General features: G+C 40.9%; 1 protein-coding gene across 2 annotated transcripts in view; it reads left to right on the top strand.

The window, feature by feature from the left end:
• RANBP10 (RAN binding protein 10) overlaps nucleotides 1-13,935 on the top strand; it is a 69,628-nt gene that overhangs the window by 14,832 nt on the left and 40,861 nt on the right. For both annotated transcript variants that reach the window (XM_082290143.1, XM_082290142.1), the window contains exon 3: nucleotides 3,124-3,176. In XM_082290143.1, the coding sequence (XP_082146269.1) occupies nucleotides 3,124-3,176 (53 nt within the window). The remainder of the gene's footprint in view (nucleotides 1-3,123; nucleotides 3,177-13,935) is intronic.

Genomic DNA, 13,935 nt, shown 5'->3' with positions numbered 1-13,935 from the left:
ATGGTACAGAGACTGTTTAAGAAGACATTTTATTGGAGGATGAGACAGTTGACAAAATTAGACACAGGGATGAGAGGCAATAGAGATACACACCCCAAAAGTTTAAATTTTATTCAATGAGAAAAATTGAAAGAACAAACCCTTGAGCTTAAAAAACCCAATAGGGTTGACCAAAATGAGTTGAGGGACATCTGGCTCAAGGTCCAAAATCTTAAAGGAATATTTTTCCCTCCCGACATATCAGGGGTGGGAAGCAAGCTGGAGTCTCTAAAACCAAGAGATAATGCAGGAGAACTCCATATGAAGAACTTTGAGAACGTAGGAATGTTTAGAGGGTCATAAATGCCAGTCTTTTGCTTTTAAAGGATTGTCCTTCTGAAGAGAAAGAGTTAATACAGCAACAATGTCATTTGTCAACAAAACACATGCCAATCTTTGTTTTTAAATGGTAACTTGGTTCCTGTCAAAGGATTAATACAACAACCCATAAAAGACAGGAAGAGATCATTGGGGTTATCTGGTCTTCATTCAAGAGTTCTAAAGAATGAAATAGCTGAGTCATGGACTATGGAATGTGACATTTAAAAAGTCTTGATTACAGAGAAGAGATGTGTGTCTGTGGGGTTTTTTTCCCCCAAGGGATCCAGAGGAATGAGATCACATAGTCCTTCCTCTAAAGTCCCTTCCATCCTTGAGATCTCTGTATCAGAGCAGAACCTTCCTTGTTGCTTTTCTTGAATGCAAGGTTCAGGAGCTCAAGGGCTCAGGGTGGATGTGCCGGGCAGTCACCACAGGATGTGCAGTGTGTGAGTTCAGGGTTGTGCTGTACATCAGCAACCAGTCTTTCCTGGATGATCTCATCTCCTTGACCACTAGGAAGAGAGCTGGGTTTAGCTGGTATGATCACGTCAGGACTTGTGTTTGTGTGTGGCTCAGGGAGTTCTGTTTTCTCAGCGTGGCTGATAACCTGCTCTATGCACTGCAAACCGAGAGTTTGCTGCCTCTTTGCTTTCTCTGTTGGTCTGAGAAGGAAGGGTCTGGATCCTCTGGGAGTTGGTACACTTCAGAAACAGAGCATGTCTTAAAAAGAAAGGATTGACTTAATTTAAAGCAGTGTAAAACTGGGCTTCAAGGATTTGAAATCCAGACGGTCATGCTACCAAAATGTGGCGTGTACAAGAGAGTTGGCCGTGTTTGCGAAGATGGTCTCTTCTCCCAGGTAACAAGTGATGGGACAAGAGGAAATGGCCAGAAGTTGCATCAGGGAGGTGTAAGTTGGATATCAGGAAAACTTTCTTCATGGAAAGGTTTGTCAAGCACTGGAATAGGCTGCCCAGGGAAGTGCTAGAGTCACCATCCCTGGAGGGATTTAAAAGATGAATGGCTGTGGCACTTTGAGACGTGGTTTAGTGGTGAGCTTGGCAGTTTTGGTCAATAGTTGGACTCGACAACCTTAAAGGTATTTTTCCACCAAAACAATTCTATTTTGTGCTATTAAAGAAATTATAGGCTAAGATTTTATAAACTTGCAGATCTCTAAGGATTAAAATTTCTGTGTAAACAAAAACCAATCAGTTATTACCATTTCCATGTGACGGTGACTGAGATGGGGAAGTCAAGGACAGGGAGCAGTTTCTGCAGGGGACTTAATGCACATAACTTGAAGAAATTGTAACTTAGGGGTGAAATTCTGAAATAATATTTTCATACCTGATTAATGTTTTATGGAGCAGGTGGCCAAGGAAGCCACAGAAAGAAAACTGATACAGTGAAAGAATAGCAGGACACTGTATGTAGGACTACTGGCTGTAGCCCCCTTGGATTCTTACTTTTACAAGAACAACAGCCCAACAGTTAGTTTCAAAGCTCAGTACCTAAAAATATGGGAGTGTGTTGAAAAAAAACCTGAGCTGTGTTACCAGAGGATATTTAGAGAATTACAGACCATGCAAATTAACAGAAACAGAAGACACAAAATGGGAATGTGCATAAGTATTGCAGTGAGGAAGAGGAGACTTTGTGAAGGCTGGCTTTGCCTTACTGTCCTGCTGGATAGGTGCAAAAGGATTCTCATGAGGGCAGAATGAACAATCCAGACTTGATACAAAAAATGGCCTCTGAGCTGCCTCTTAGAGTGCAGGGTCAAGCTGTGTCCCACTTCCATGGAAAATTGAGTTCAGTTCTCATCTGCAGTCAAAAAATAAATGCAGTAATAGAGATCAGGAGGGGGAGGGATAGAAACCAAAACAGAGAACATTGTTATGCTGTTATCTGTAATAATCACTGTGGGCTTGTGTTGTGTGATGCTGGTGGCTCTGGTTATTCCCTGCTTCTCAAAGAACTTACAGAACTGGAAGTGTAGCAGGAGCATTGAGGTAGAGATGAGCTTCCATAAGAACAGCTGAGTAGACGGTGATTAACCAGCCTTGAGGAGACCTTTGGGGGCTGGGGTGTAAATCAGGACTTTAAAATCCTTGAGAAAGTTGTCCGGAAAATGCTTTTCCTCTCTCTTCTAATTTTAAAAATGCAAGTACAAAGGAAAAATAGGTTGGGCAGGAATTGAATGGGGGAGCTGTAGGATGTTGCCTTTTCAAAGAGCTTACAGAGGTTCAGAAAGTGAGATTGTGTAGAATATATACTGGACAATGCAAGAGTGTTCTTGGAAAGTACAACTGTGTGCTCTGTCCTCTGCATCCACTATCAGCTATTTCTGGAGACAGTACATCAGGCTAGACAGACATCTGTCTTTATATACTATATCTGCACTTAGGTGGTTTTTTACTGTCTTGTTAATCACCTATATAAATAGGTTTTTTTCTGATATATGGGTAAAAATACCTCACAAATACCAAACTGGAAATTACATTGCTGATTGTTTTCCTTTTCCTAGCAATTAAGAACTAAAGAGTAGCTGTAGTTGTACATCAGAAAGCCGTCAGTTAGTGATATTTTATTTTGGATTCAATAAAAGACACGAGTAATGGAAAATCTTTAGTGATTTTGTCATTCTTAAATAATTTGTGTGTGGGTTGGGTTTATTTTAGGACTGTATTTCTGCTGCAGGGTATCTTGTGCCTTAACCGTTCTCTTGCTTGACTGGTATTTTGTTTGGTTTTTTTGAAGGTACATGGGAATAGGACTTTCTGCTCAAGGAGTCAACATGAACAGGCTTCCTGGTAAGTCACTGTTAAGGTTTGTTTTGACTTACAATCTGTGTTAAATGTTCATTTGAAATAAAGATTTTTTTATATTAATATAAATAAATCAGTGACTGTGTGTTTCTATTAATAAAATTGCATTACTGTAATTGTCTTATATCTGGAAGTTTCAACCTATTGAGTGTTAAATTGAGTTACTGGTGTTGTCAATGCAGCCATGATGATTTTAGCAGATAACAGAAATTAATACTAAACTAATGAGTAATGGGCAAGATGATGACCTTTCAGACAGGCAAACTCTTCTTCGTGTCTGAAAAGTAAGTAGGAAACTCATTTTGCATATAACCTCTATATTCCACTTGATAAATTTACATGAAAGAATCTGAAAATGACAGGATAATTGGCCTGTTGTATTGTCTCTCTTCTTTCCTTCTTCTCACTGCAAGACTACAAAAAGTGGTATTTCCAGTTAATATTGTTGCTGCTTTTGTTTGAAATGTGTGTTTTTAGGTTTGCCTCTAAGTTGGTTAAGTGGCTTGTTTTTAGAAATAAGTAATTGGTAATCCTTCTTTAACAACATCCAATTTATTGAGTAAAACAACAATTTCTAGGTATGTATTGACATAGTGACTTCTGTGCCAGAAATTCTTTCAACTGGGCTTGAAATTGGAAGTTTGTATTTGGTAGAAAGTAAATGTTCCAGGATGCCAGGATGAATGACAGCTGGTCAGTGGTGGGGGCTTTTTTGGCCTTGGGTGTTACTTCTGGTGAAAGATGAAATCTGTGTTCGGCCCTTATTATGGATGTTGGTATTTCTCAAGGAGAATGTTTTGTGAATGTCCTAACAAAAGAGAGATCTGGAAACTGTCTTGGGGAGAATGGTTTCAGTGACACCTGTGCTTTAAAGAATTTGCACCTTACTGCAAAATGTATTAGTTTGTAATTGTTATGACAACTGCACCAGTCAGTCCTACTCTCTCTGCACTTCCTCTCCCCCAGTCCTCCTGATCCAGGTGGGTTGTGTGCCATGTACAAGGCAAAGCACAAATGTAGTCCCGTCATCTCCTTCCAGGGCTGAAGCCTTTGGCAAAGGGGTTGTTCAAGAAATGGCTCCCTGGCTTGTGTGGTGCAAAGATGGGGGGAATGTCTTCTAGACTTGGCCTGCAGATAGTTAGTTGGATTATGCTTAATTTAGGATTCTCCTGGGGTTATAACATAGGTACATACACACAGAGTTCAGCACTAACCTGAGATGGTGTGTGCTGAATGTCTCATGTGTGCTGTCTCAAAATAGAACAGCCAGTGTAATTTCTTTTTTTTGTTTTTCTTTTTTTTTTCCCTTTGGTGACTAAAAATTACCCAAACCACTTCTGATAAATGGCTTTAAAGCCTGGGAGTTACATGGGCAGCATTTGTGGCCAGTTTGAGTCAAAGTGCCTGTATACCACTATCCTTTTTTGAGTGCATGTGGTGAACATGGGATTCTTTTCCCTCAGTGAAATAAAGCATAAAGTGAACTTGAGACTTGAGATAGTGCTTGTTTAGCAATGAATTGTACAAATTTCATCCTATGAACCTGTTGTTTGTTTGATCACATGCAGATTATGCTGCCAAGAGTCATTCTGTAGTCATAGTTAGGTCGCTCTCCCATCATTTGTGTCAGATTAACTGCATGGCTCTGTATTACAGCTCAATAATTATCTTCCCAGCTTTTGGAGAATGAGTCTGGGTTTTTTTTAGTATATTGTTCAAGTAACTGAAGTGAGAAACATATTTCTAGGCTTAACTGTTATCAGGTCCTTCACAGCACAGAGTGAGAGCTCACAACGAAGTGACAGACTTTGGAGTCTTGACTTGGCTTCATGTCAAAGTGTAATTTTAACTTTTTGTGACCTGAAACCGTGCCAGGTTTGTCTCCTTAGACTCTTTTTAAGTCACTTCTGCTTTAACAGATCGATTTTCACTCAGTGTGCTACCAGGGAAGTGTGTAACCACTACAAGTGGTGGTTGGGAGCCCAGAGCCTGGTACAGGAGCCAAAGTTGGTCCCTTTCTTGTTCCCTGTTTCACTGGGGATCCTTGACACTCTGGCAGTCCTAATTCAGAGAACAATCTCACTGCTGGGTTCTGTCTCAAACTCCTTTTCCCCCCACAAGGACAAACACTTTGGCTATATCCAGTTCCAAGTCAGGGCATTTGTGCTTTATTCCAGATTTATTTTGGCGTCAGCCCAGCTGGGTGCTGGTGGGGGTAGTGCTGAGCTGTCTCTGAAGGTTACAGCTGTGATTGGAGCAGCATGAACTGAGTTCCCTTAACTACCCCTCTCTGCATTGGGAATAGAGACTGCTTTTAATTGGAGAGTTTCCTGTCCATATTTGACTCAGGGTTTCTTTGTGCTGTGCTTTGAAATTCAGTCAGCAGGTCTGACATGATTGTGGGATTATTATTAACTACCAACTTTTGTGACCCTGACATATCTTGATTTTTAAAAATTGTTTTAGAGACATTTAGAACATTTACTAATAAGCATTCTGCTTTAAACCAGTGGCTTTTATTGAAATGTCTGCTCACTTCTTTCCCCACATACAGTGTTTTTTCACATATGCTCAGCATTTTGGTATTTGAGGATGAAATTACATGTTGCAGCTGAACTGATCTAACTCAGTGTCATCAGAGGAGAGAAACCTGACCCTTCCCTCCTCCCCACCCCATCTGCACAGTCACTCTTCTTCCCTGGGCAAGCCCTTGGCTCTGGCAGTTGCCTTGGCCAGGCCAGGCCAGCTTTCAGGCCAGGCAGGAACCTGCCTGCCTCTCTGCTGTGTTGGGGTTGTGGTGGGCTGGTTCCTTCAGGACTCATGGAGCAATGCTCTTACCTGTGCATCCTGCCTATAACATCTCAATTTATTTTATTTTATTTTATTTTATTTTATTTTATTTTATTTATTTTATTTTATTTTATTTTATTATTTAGCCCTCAGTCCAGTAAGTTTTTCTGAGCCCAACTGAAAGTTGGTTGTTTGCTACAGGTTTTACCAAACCTTCATAAAACAGGAAGATGGTAAGTGTCCTGTCTTTAACATGGGTGAGATTGCACACTAGAAATTATTCTCCCATAATGTGATGTTCTGCATTGGTCAAGTCCTTCATGCTGTTGAGAAATAACATTTCATTTGTTTGAGCTCTTTGAGAGTAACCCAGCAGGAACATAGAGCCAGGCAGAGAGGGAAGGGAGAATGAATCTCTAAGGTAGCAGCAAGGTCTTAATTCAGCCTAAGATGTTGTGAAACCACACCCTTAGGCATACCCTGCTTCAGTTTCTTAAACAGTATAGATAGGATCTGACCAATCACTTTTAGAGACTTTAAACACCCTCTGGTTAATAAATGACTTGCCCTGCTATGCAGCATTGTACATGCTGAAGGGAGTGCCAGCTTTCACTCACCATTCTTTGGTTTTCAGAAACATTGGTAATTTTTTCAGCTTGCTTTTCAAACAAAGGGATACTGCTTGGCTTTTTCACCATCTGCCTGCTCCAAACCCTCTGTTAAAAGAGCAAGCTTTCAAACTCAATAATACTTTATGGACTTGAATTAGTGTGCAGCCAGATAAATCAAGAGAATTTGGTGTACAGAAACCTGCTCCGTGTTGGGGTTTGGCTTCTGGGACTGTAGTGCTGTAAGCCAGGCCTGCAAAACCAGAAACAGTTTGTCCAGAGTCTTTGTTCTGCAAAAGGTCCTTGTGAGTGACCCATTTTTGTAGACATGAAGATAAAATAAAAATGAGCCCTGGGAATTAAGAATTCCCTATGCTCTCCTCCTCTGTGAAAGCCATCCTTCATCCTCCATAAACCAACATGTGGACTGGGCTTTTCATTTTAGCTTTGTTTAGAGATCCTTTCCTTTGAATTTTCCTGCTAATAGGTTTCTGTTGACATTTTAGGTAGGACTTTATTTCTTCTCAGCTTATTTTACATGCTGTCAGAGGAGAGATGCAAGCAGGGGAGAAAGACTGCCTAGTACTCTGTCCTCCTGTTCCATTCTCTGAGAGGAAGAAGTTACTTGTTTCTTCCTTAGGGATGTTCCCAAGGGTTTTTCAAGCTGGTGTGCTCCCCTCTGGGAGCAACCAGAGAAGAGAGGCTGGATAGGTATTGTATCATAAAATCATAGAATGTCCCAATTTGGTAGGGACTCAGAAGGATCATCGAGTCCAGCTCCTGGTCCTGCACAAGTAAAATTCTCATGGGAAGATGTTATTCCTCATCAGAGTTGGGGATGGGTTTCTGCAGAGGCTCTATATTTAGATTTTCAAACCTCAATTTGACAAAGCTCTTGGCAGCTTCATGTAACTCTGAAGTTAATCCTGCTACAAGCGGGAAGTTTGGCTAAAGACATCCAGATTTACCTTCTAGCCGGCTTTCGTTTTGATGTGGTTTATTTTTTATTTCTATTTTTCTTCTTTTGTTTTCTATGATTGGCATGGAATCTTTCTACTTCAGATGTGTTTAAGGAAGTTTTCAGTTTATGCTTTGGTTTGCCACTTACTGTGACTCGACTGACAAACAAAGGACCTGTGCTAAAGGACTCAGTCCCAGTGCTAAATGTAATAATTATAGAAGCTGAGACCTCACCAAATCATCTGATCTGAAGCAAATTCAATTATGCATTAGTCCTGCCTGACAGGTGTGTGCCTAAACCAGTCTTTCATTATTTTTCTGGCAGCTTCTTCCAACACTGTCCTTATGTTGGAAACTTTTCCTGATGACAAAGCTGAATATCCCATGTAGTCTGAGTCTATTCTTGGATCACGTGGAGGGGGAAAATAATTAATTTCTTTCCTCTTTGTAGCTCTATACATGAAAACCTCTATCACTGCTTTGTGGTCTTCTCTCCAGATCACACATCCCTGGCTCTTCACCCTTCCCTGTTTGTCAGGTTTCCTTGATTTATGACAACTCTTGTAGACATTTTCTGAACATTTAATCACTGGATGTATCACAAGCACCAGTATCATACTTTTTATAGTAAAAGAAAACATTAAAATTCAGAGCAAGTCCAGGAAGTGGCTCTTATCCCATCTTGCAAACAAGGGCAAAGGAAAATCCTTGCCAAGCTTTCACAGTTCTTAAGGCTTCAGCAGAAATGGGAGGGGAGGAAGCTACATGGTTACCTGGGAAAAGAAGGCCTTTGGCTTCTAAAGCAATCAGGAAAAACCCTAAAGTATGGGATTAAATACATGAACAGTATGTGGCAAACAAACAGTGATTGAGTCTGCTTTCAGAGCCTCTTGGCTACATCAGCAGCTTGGATACACTGCTTTATTTTCTGTCTTTAGAAGTAATTTCTATTAAGTTTATTTATTTATGCAGCTGATGAAGCGCTGTCTTATAGTACCTTATGGTGTTTGTCCTGCTGCAAAGCTCTTTCAGAGCTATCCTTAAAAAACAGTTGTCCAAAATGGCACATGGGATTTCCACATGGTGTCACAGCAAAGCCTTAGACAGGTGTTAGTTACACATGCAGCGAGTCCTTCAGCTGGCTGTGCTAGTTCCTATCCACAAAATTGCTTATGCCTCCAGTACCCTCTAATTTATCCTATCAAACCAGTTTGTGGGGCTGCATGTGAAATGGGTCACGTAATTGGGTTAATAATAATGGGTGGGGGGCACTGCTTGATTCTGGAGTTGTTAGTAACTTGGATCTGTCCACTTGCCTGCTTCATCACACAGGTAATGCAGGTTGAAACAGCTCCTCTGGGAAACTTTATTCTCAGGAATCACGTGGCTGACAGTGGTTGGAGGTTAGTTTTGATTGAAAGAGACGTATTGAAAACCTCAGTTAAATTTCCCTCCAATTAACAGTTATCATGGTCATGGAGACATTTTTACAAAGGGGCATCTTTACAGGCATACTGGGCTGAAGCTGACTTGGCTGGCTGAATTTTTATTTAGGCTGAGAGCTCTTAAAATTTCACTTGGGTGGCCTTTTTGCTGACTTAACTATATTTTTACCTGAAAGCGTAATTTGTACCTCCTAAGAGGTCATCAGTATGTTGAGAAATGGCAGGTTTTAGCACTGCACAGTGGAAGAAAAGAGAGCTAAGTGGGTCAGTGTGATGGGTCAGCTCCAGAATTACTGAATCCATTTGTGCAGAATGGATTTTTAGAGAAAATTCCTCACTACATGAGAGCTCGCCTGGGTGGGTGAAGATTATTGTGGTACGTAGAACAGTGGTGAATAAAAAACATAGACTACTAAAAAAGATACATGTTACAGCAGATTTGAGATTTCTGGCTTTTGTAAGTCAGAGCCCTTTGGATTTATCTACATGAGTCTCTTATTTTTGGAGAAGGGGTTTATTTATGTAAGTGTATCTCCTGGTTGTCACTACTGCCTGTACTTTTATTTACATCTTTGGTTGTGCTACCCTTGTTTCTTCTAAACTAAACTGCAAGATGCACTCCAGAATCACAGTTAATGCTCTCCAGCCACTAATAACTGCTCAGTCCACAACACAAGGCTAAGCAATACAGGCTACCCAGCCCCATTTGAGAAAAAAAATTTAAAAACCTCATACTGGAGGAAGTGTTCTGAGACTGGTTGAAACTGGTTGTTTCTTTCTTGAATCTGCTCTTACTGTACTGTACCATCTGCTATTTTCAAATAGCTTTTTTTAATTTTTTTTAAGTTTAAGTCAAAATTAAGGTCATGCTAAAGAAATTAATAAGAAATTTGGGCTTCTTGTAGTAAAACAAAAGGATTTCCTTTGAACTGAAGCTTTCACATATTTTTAGTGTTAAGATTTTTTCCCCATATGGAATTAATCTTGTGTTCAGTGTATGTAAAATGCCATCATAGGAGAGTAATCTGATGAGTGCTTAATTTTTGTTCATCCTGGGCATACATAACTCTTTTTTTTTCTTTTTTCATCTTCTCTCTAAATTCTATGTACATGTATTCTATCTATATTTTAATGGCTGCCCTGCTGCATCATGTGTTGAAGAATCTGCGTTCCTCTGGCCTTACTTAACTCACTCTCATCTTTTTTCCTCCTGCTTCTACTCTCTGCAGATCAGTTGAATACCTTTCAAAAATTAAAATTTAAAACCACAAAATTTTTAAAATTTGAAATTTTAGAATTCTCAAAATTAAATGATCTCTATTAAAAAAAAGTCTTTGTATCTGTGGGAATCTTTGGAGTTTGTGGTTGACTTGTCCACTGCCCATCAGCTTCAGCTGAGCTCCACTGAACTGCTCAGTTGTCTTTTCATCCCATGTCAGCTTTCTCTTTTTTCAATCAGTTTTTTCAGTTTATGTGCTGAGCTCACCTGAACTTTTATGAAAATTCCAGCTTGAATACTGAAACAGATTTGTTGCATGTGCTGTGCATTCATTCACATGCTGTCTTTGTCCCCTAGAAGAACTGCAAGTTTTCTTTCACATTCTTCAGTTTTTCAGAAATCATTAATGGGCTTTCTGACAAAGTTTGGATTAGAAAGATCTAAATTTCACAGACATCCAAAGTTAAAACTTGCTGGTGTGTCATGAAAAGAATTAACTGGGTGTACTCTGTGTGGGTGCCTTGTGGTATGGGAGGGAAGGTTGTAGACTGAATTTGTGTATGAGGATGGTGGTGATGGTTTTGTTATAAATTACACATTGAGTGAATGGAAATTTAGGTAAGTTTGTGTTGTTTTTTGAATAACCTGAATTCACATCAGCCATTCTTTACCCTGGCAGCTGCCAGAGCTCCTTCCTCACACGCTCCCGTGCTCAGCACATTTGGGGTGTTGCCCCTAAGGAGCTTATCGTGCACAGAGCTGAGCACAGCTTGGTTGGGTGGGTGTGTTCTAGAACACAAGCCTTGTGCTCAGGGCTGATACTGGCTGAGCTGGCGTGGCACAGGGGGTTGGACAAATGTCTTAGTTCCTTCATGATACGTGCTGAGGGGTGACACCAGAGTGATCAGGTCCTCAGATGAGATCAGACCTGATGCTATCAGGTGTGTTCAGAGCTGGAGAGTAACAAAACCAGCTCCTGAACCACAGAATTGTGATGAATTACCTTCTGAATTAAGGTTAAATTTAATATCATGTTTTATTTATGGCTATGTGTATGAAAACTAGGACTGTATAAAGTAAAAGTTTGTGCCTTTTTCCCTTTCCAACTGACTTCAGTTCACGTGTTTGCTCGTATCGATTGTGATGATTGTCCTGTGTGCAGCCAGAGAAACTGCTGCCAGCCATTTGGGTGGGTTTTTAGGGAAGTGTTGGGTTTCTTTTCTTTTTTTGGTCTGTTGAATTAGACTGTCTTTGGGCACCCAGACTTCAGGTTTGACTGGAGGAGGCAGGCTGAGGCTCCAGCTGAGCTCTCAGCAGCCATGCCTCTGCTCTCTGGAGTAGTTGGGAAAGTGCTTTGCCATTAAAGCTGAACAAAACCATGAATCAGTATTTCAAGACAGTAATCCTGGCCTTGGAAAATAACCAAAAAAAGTGTTTCCACTGGCCATGAAGTGCTCAGACATCAGTTATGGGTAAGTGATTGTCACTCAGGGGTTACGGCTGAACCGTGGTTTTGCATGCCCTGATTTCTCTGCCGTATCTCTCTCAGAGCTGGGCTGACCTCTTTTAGAGGTTCTCTGCTCTGTTCTCATGCAACATGTTCCCAGAGATGTATGATATGGGTATGCTGGAGCTCCTGCCTTTGCATGGAGTTCTCTGTCATCCAGCAGGTTGTGTTGGTTTTGTGCCATGTGAAAGCAGGGTTTCCAAAGCAGAGCAGAGATGGCATTGCACAGGGGGGTTTGGGGTTTGGCCTTCACCAATGCCACAGGTTGCATCTCCAGCTGTAGCACAGATGATGGAAAATCCAGGTATCTTAGTGGCAGCCAAGAGTTGACTGGCACTTTAGAGACAGCAATTTAGCTGTCAAGTCATAATCACAGCACTGCTTGTTTTTCAGATTAAAACAAATTCTTTAATGTGGCCGTACCTATTATCGGAGCCGTTTGGATAAAAGGTACCATCAACACATAGCTCAGTTTCACTACAACTCAAGCTGCTGGTAGCAGCTATTTCTACTGATGGATAAATATGATCCTCTTCAGAAAACCCTGTTGCTTCACCTTGATTAATATGGAAAGTATTTAAGAAACCTCAGTTTAGAATCTAGAAGGCCTTATTGCAACCTCTTAACATCTGTTGCACATCTTAACACAGAGATGTGCTTCTTCTGGAAGGCTTCTCTCTCCATAAGGGCTTGTGTTTAGATAAGTGGAATAATGAGTGGAACATAATTTTCTTAGCTCATTAAATACCATTTTAGGGATTGTTTTTAATAGTAGCTGGACATGAGTCCCCTGCATTCTACAGTGAACTCTAACATTGCTTTTGGCTGAATCACTGAACTGTCCTGCCTTGATATCTCTGTAAAATGCCCATTACCTTGCAAGATTTTGCTGGAGGTGTCTTAATATTTTATAAAGGTGTTCTTGCCATCAGCTGAAGGTTGAAAAGTTGGCCCATAAATGAACATATGAATTATTTAGTATGATGAGATTTGAAGCCTAGGTATGTTATAAGCTTTTGATTTTAACTTGCTCTTTACCTGTTCCACTAAATAGATAAATGGAAAAGCTCCTCATCTGACTCCTTTTCCCATCCCTATCCTGCGTTATTTTGTACCCCTGCTCTGCTTCCCACCTCCTCCAGTGTGGTGTGTCAGGGAATATAATGGATATAATAGTGCAGTGGTGACCTGATCGTGCTGGAGAGGCTTTTCCTTTGTAGACAGAATCAGCCTGTTCTGTAGTTGTTTTAACCATGGTGTGCTCTTCACAGGGCTGTAAATGGCTTGTAGCACATCTTGACCTCTCTGGTGTAGGGAAAGCCAGATCATGTTCTGACTCTGGCAGAAGATGGACCCATCAAGCTTGTAAGTTAGGAGGACTTGCTGTCTTTATTCATTGAAGGAAGTAGGATTTTTATCTTGATTACTACATTCTGTGGTGAGGTGCATGCTAAGGAATAATGAAATGGACTCCTTACAAATTTCTGGGGCTGGTGGAACAGACCTTTCCTGTTGAAAAGGTATTGCCTGTGTTGCAGCCATCCAGAGCCTTCTGATTTTGTTTTTTCTCTTTATGAGTCAATGGGTAGTGCCACTTTATATAATGGTGTAGACTGTGGTTTGATGTTGTTTTGAAGGCTAGTTAACATGCAGTAGTTGTTAAATGCTAGGACTTGCTAATCTGGTCTAAAAATCACTGTGCCAGATCAATATTGTGAAAAATTGAATTGTACAGTGTTACTCTGCTTGTTGTCTCCATGGTGGATCAGGTAATGCTTGTTAGCACCCGCATTCTGCTCAATCTCCCACACTCTTGAGTCATACTGATTTTTGGGTCACTGTGTCCTTTTCTTCCTGTGCTCTGTTAATATGAGAGAGATGTTGTGATTCCTTTTTTTTTTTCTTTTTTTCCTCTCCTTTGGATTCTTGCCACACATAAGTCTTGCTGTGAGGATTTGGTCTGAGTTTTGTCTCTTTTACAGTTGCAAGTACTTGATTGAAAAACATGGAATAGCTTCTGAGCCAAAGCTGCAGCCAGGCCTGCCAAGAGTCCTGCACTCTCTGATTAGCATCACCTGCTGTGGCTGTGCAGGGGCCAAACTGACTCTGCTTCATCTGCTGGGACCTGGGGTGAGGGGGAGGCCATGAGCAGCAGTGCCTGGCTGGGGTGTGTGTGGTGTTGGGCTGCACTGCTCCATGGCCTTGTACAGCATTC

Source organism: Coloeus monedula (genome assembly GCF_965178545.1).
Source record: "Coloeus monedula genome assembly, chromosome: 13".
Taxonomy (NCBI): Eukaryota; Metazoa; Chordata; class Aves; order Passeriformes; family Corvidae; genus Coloeus; species Coloeus monedula.
Note: the sequence above shows the minus strand (reverse complement) of the source record. Positions and strands in the feature narration are given on the sequence as shown.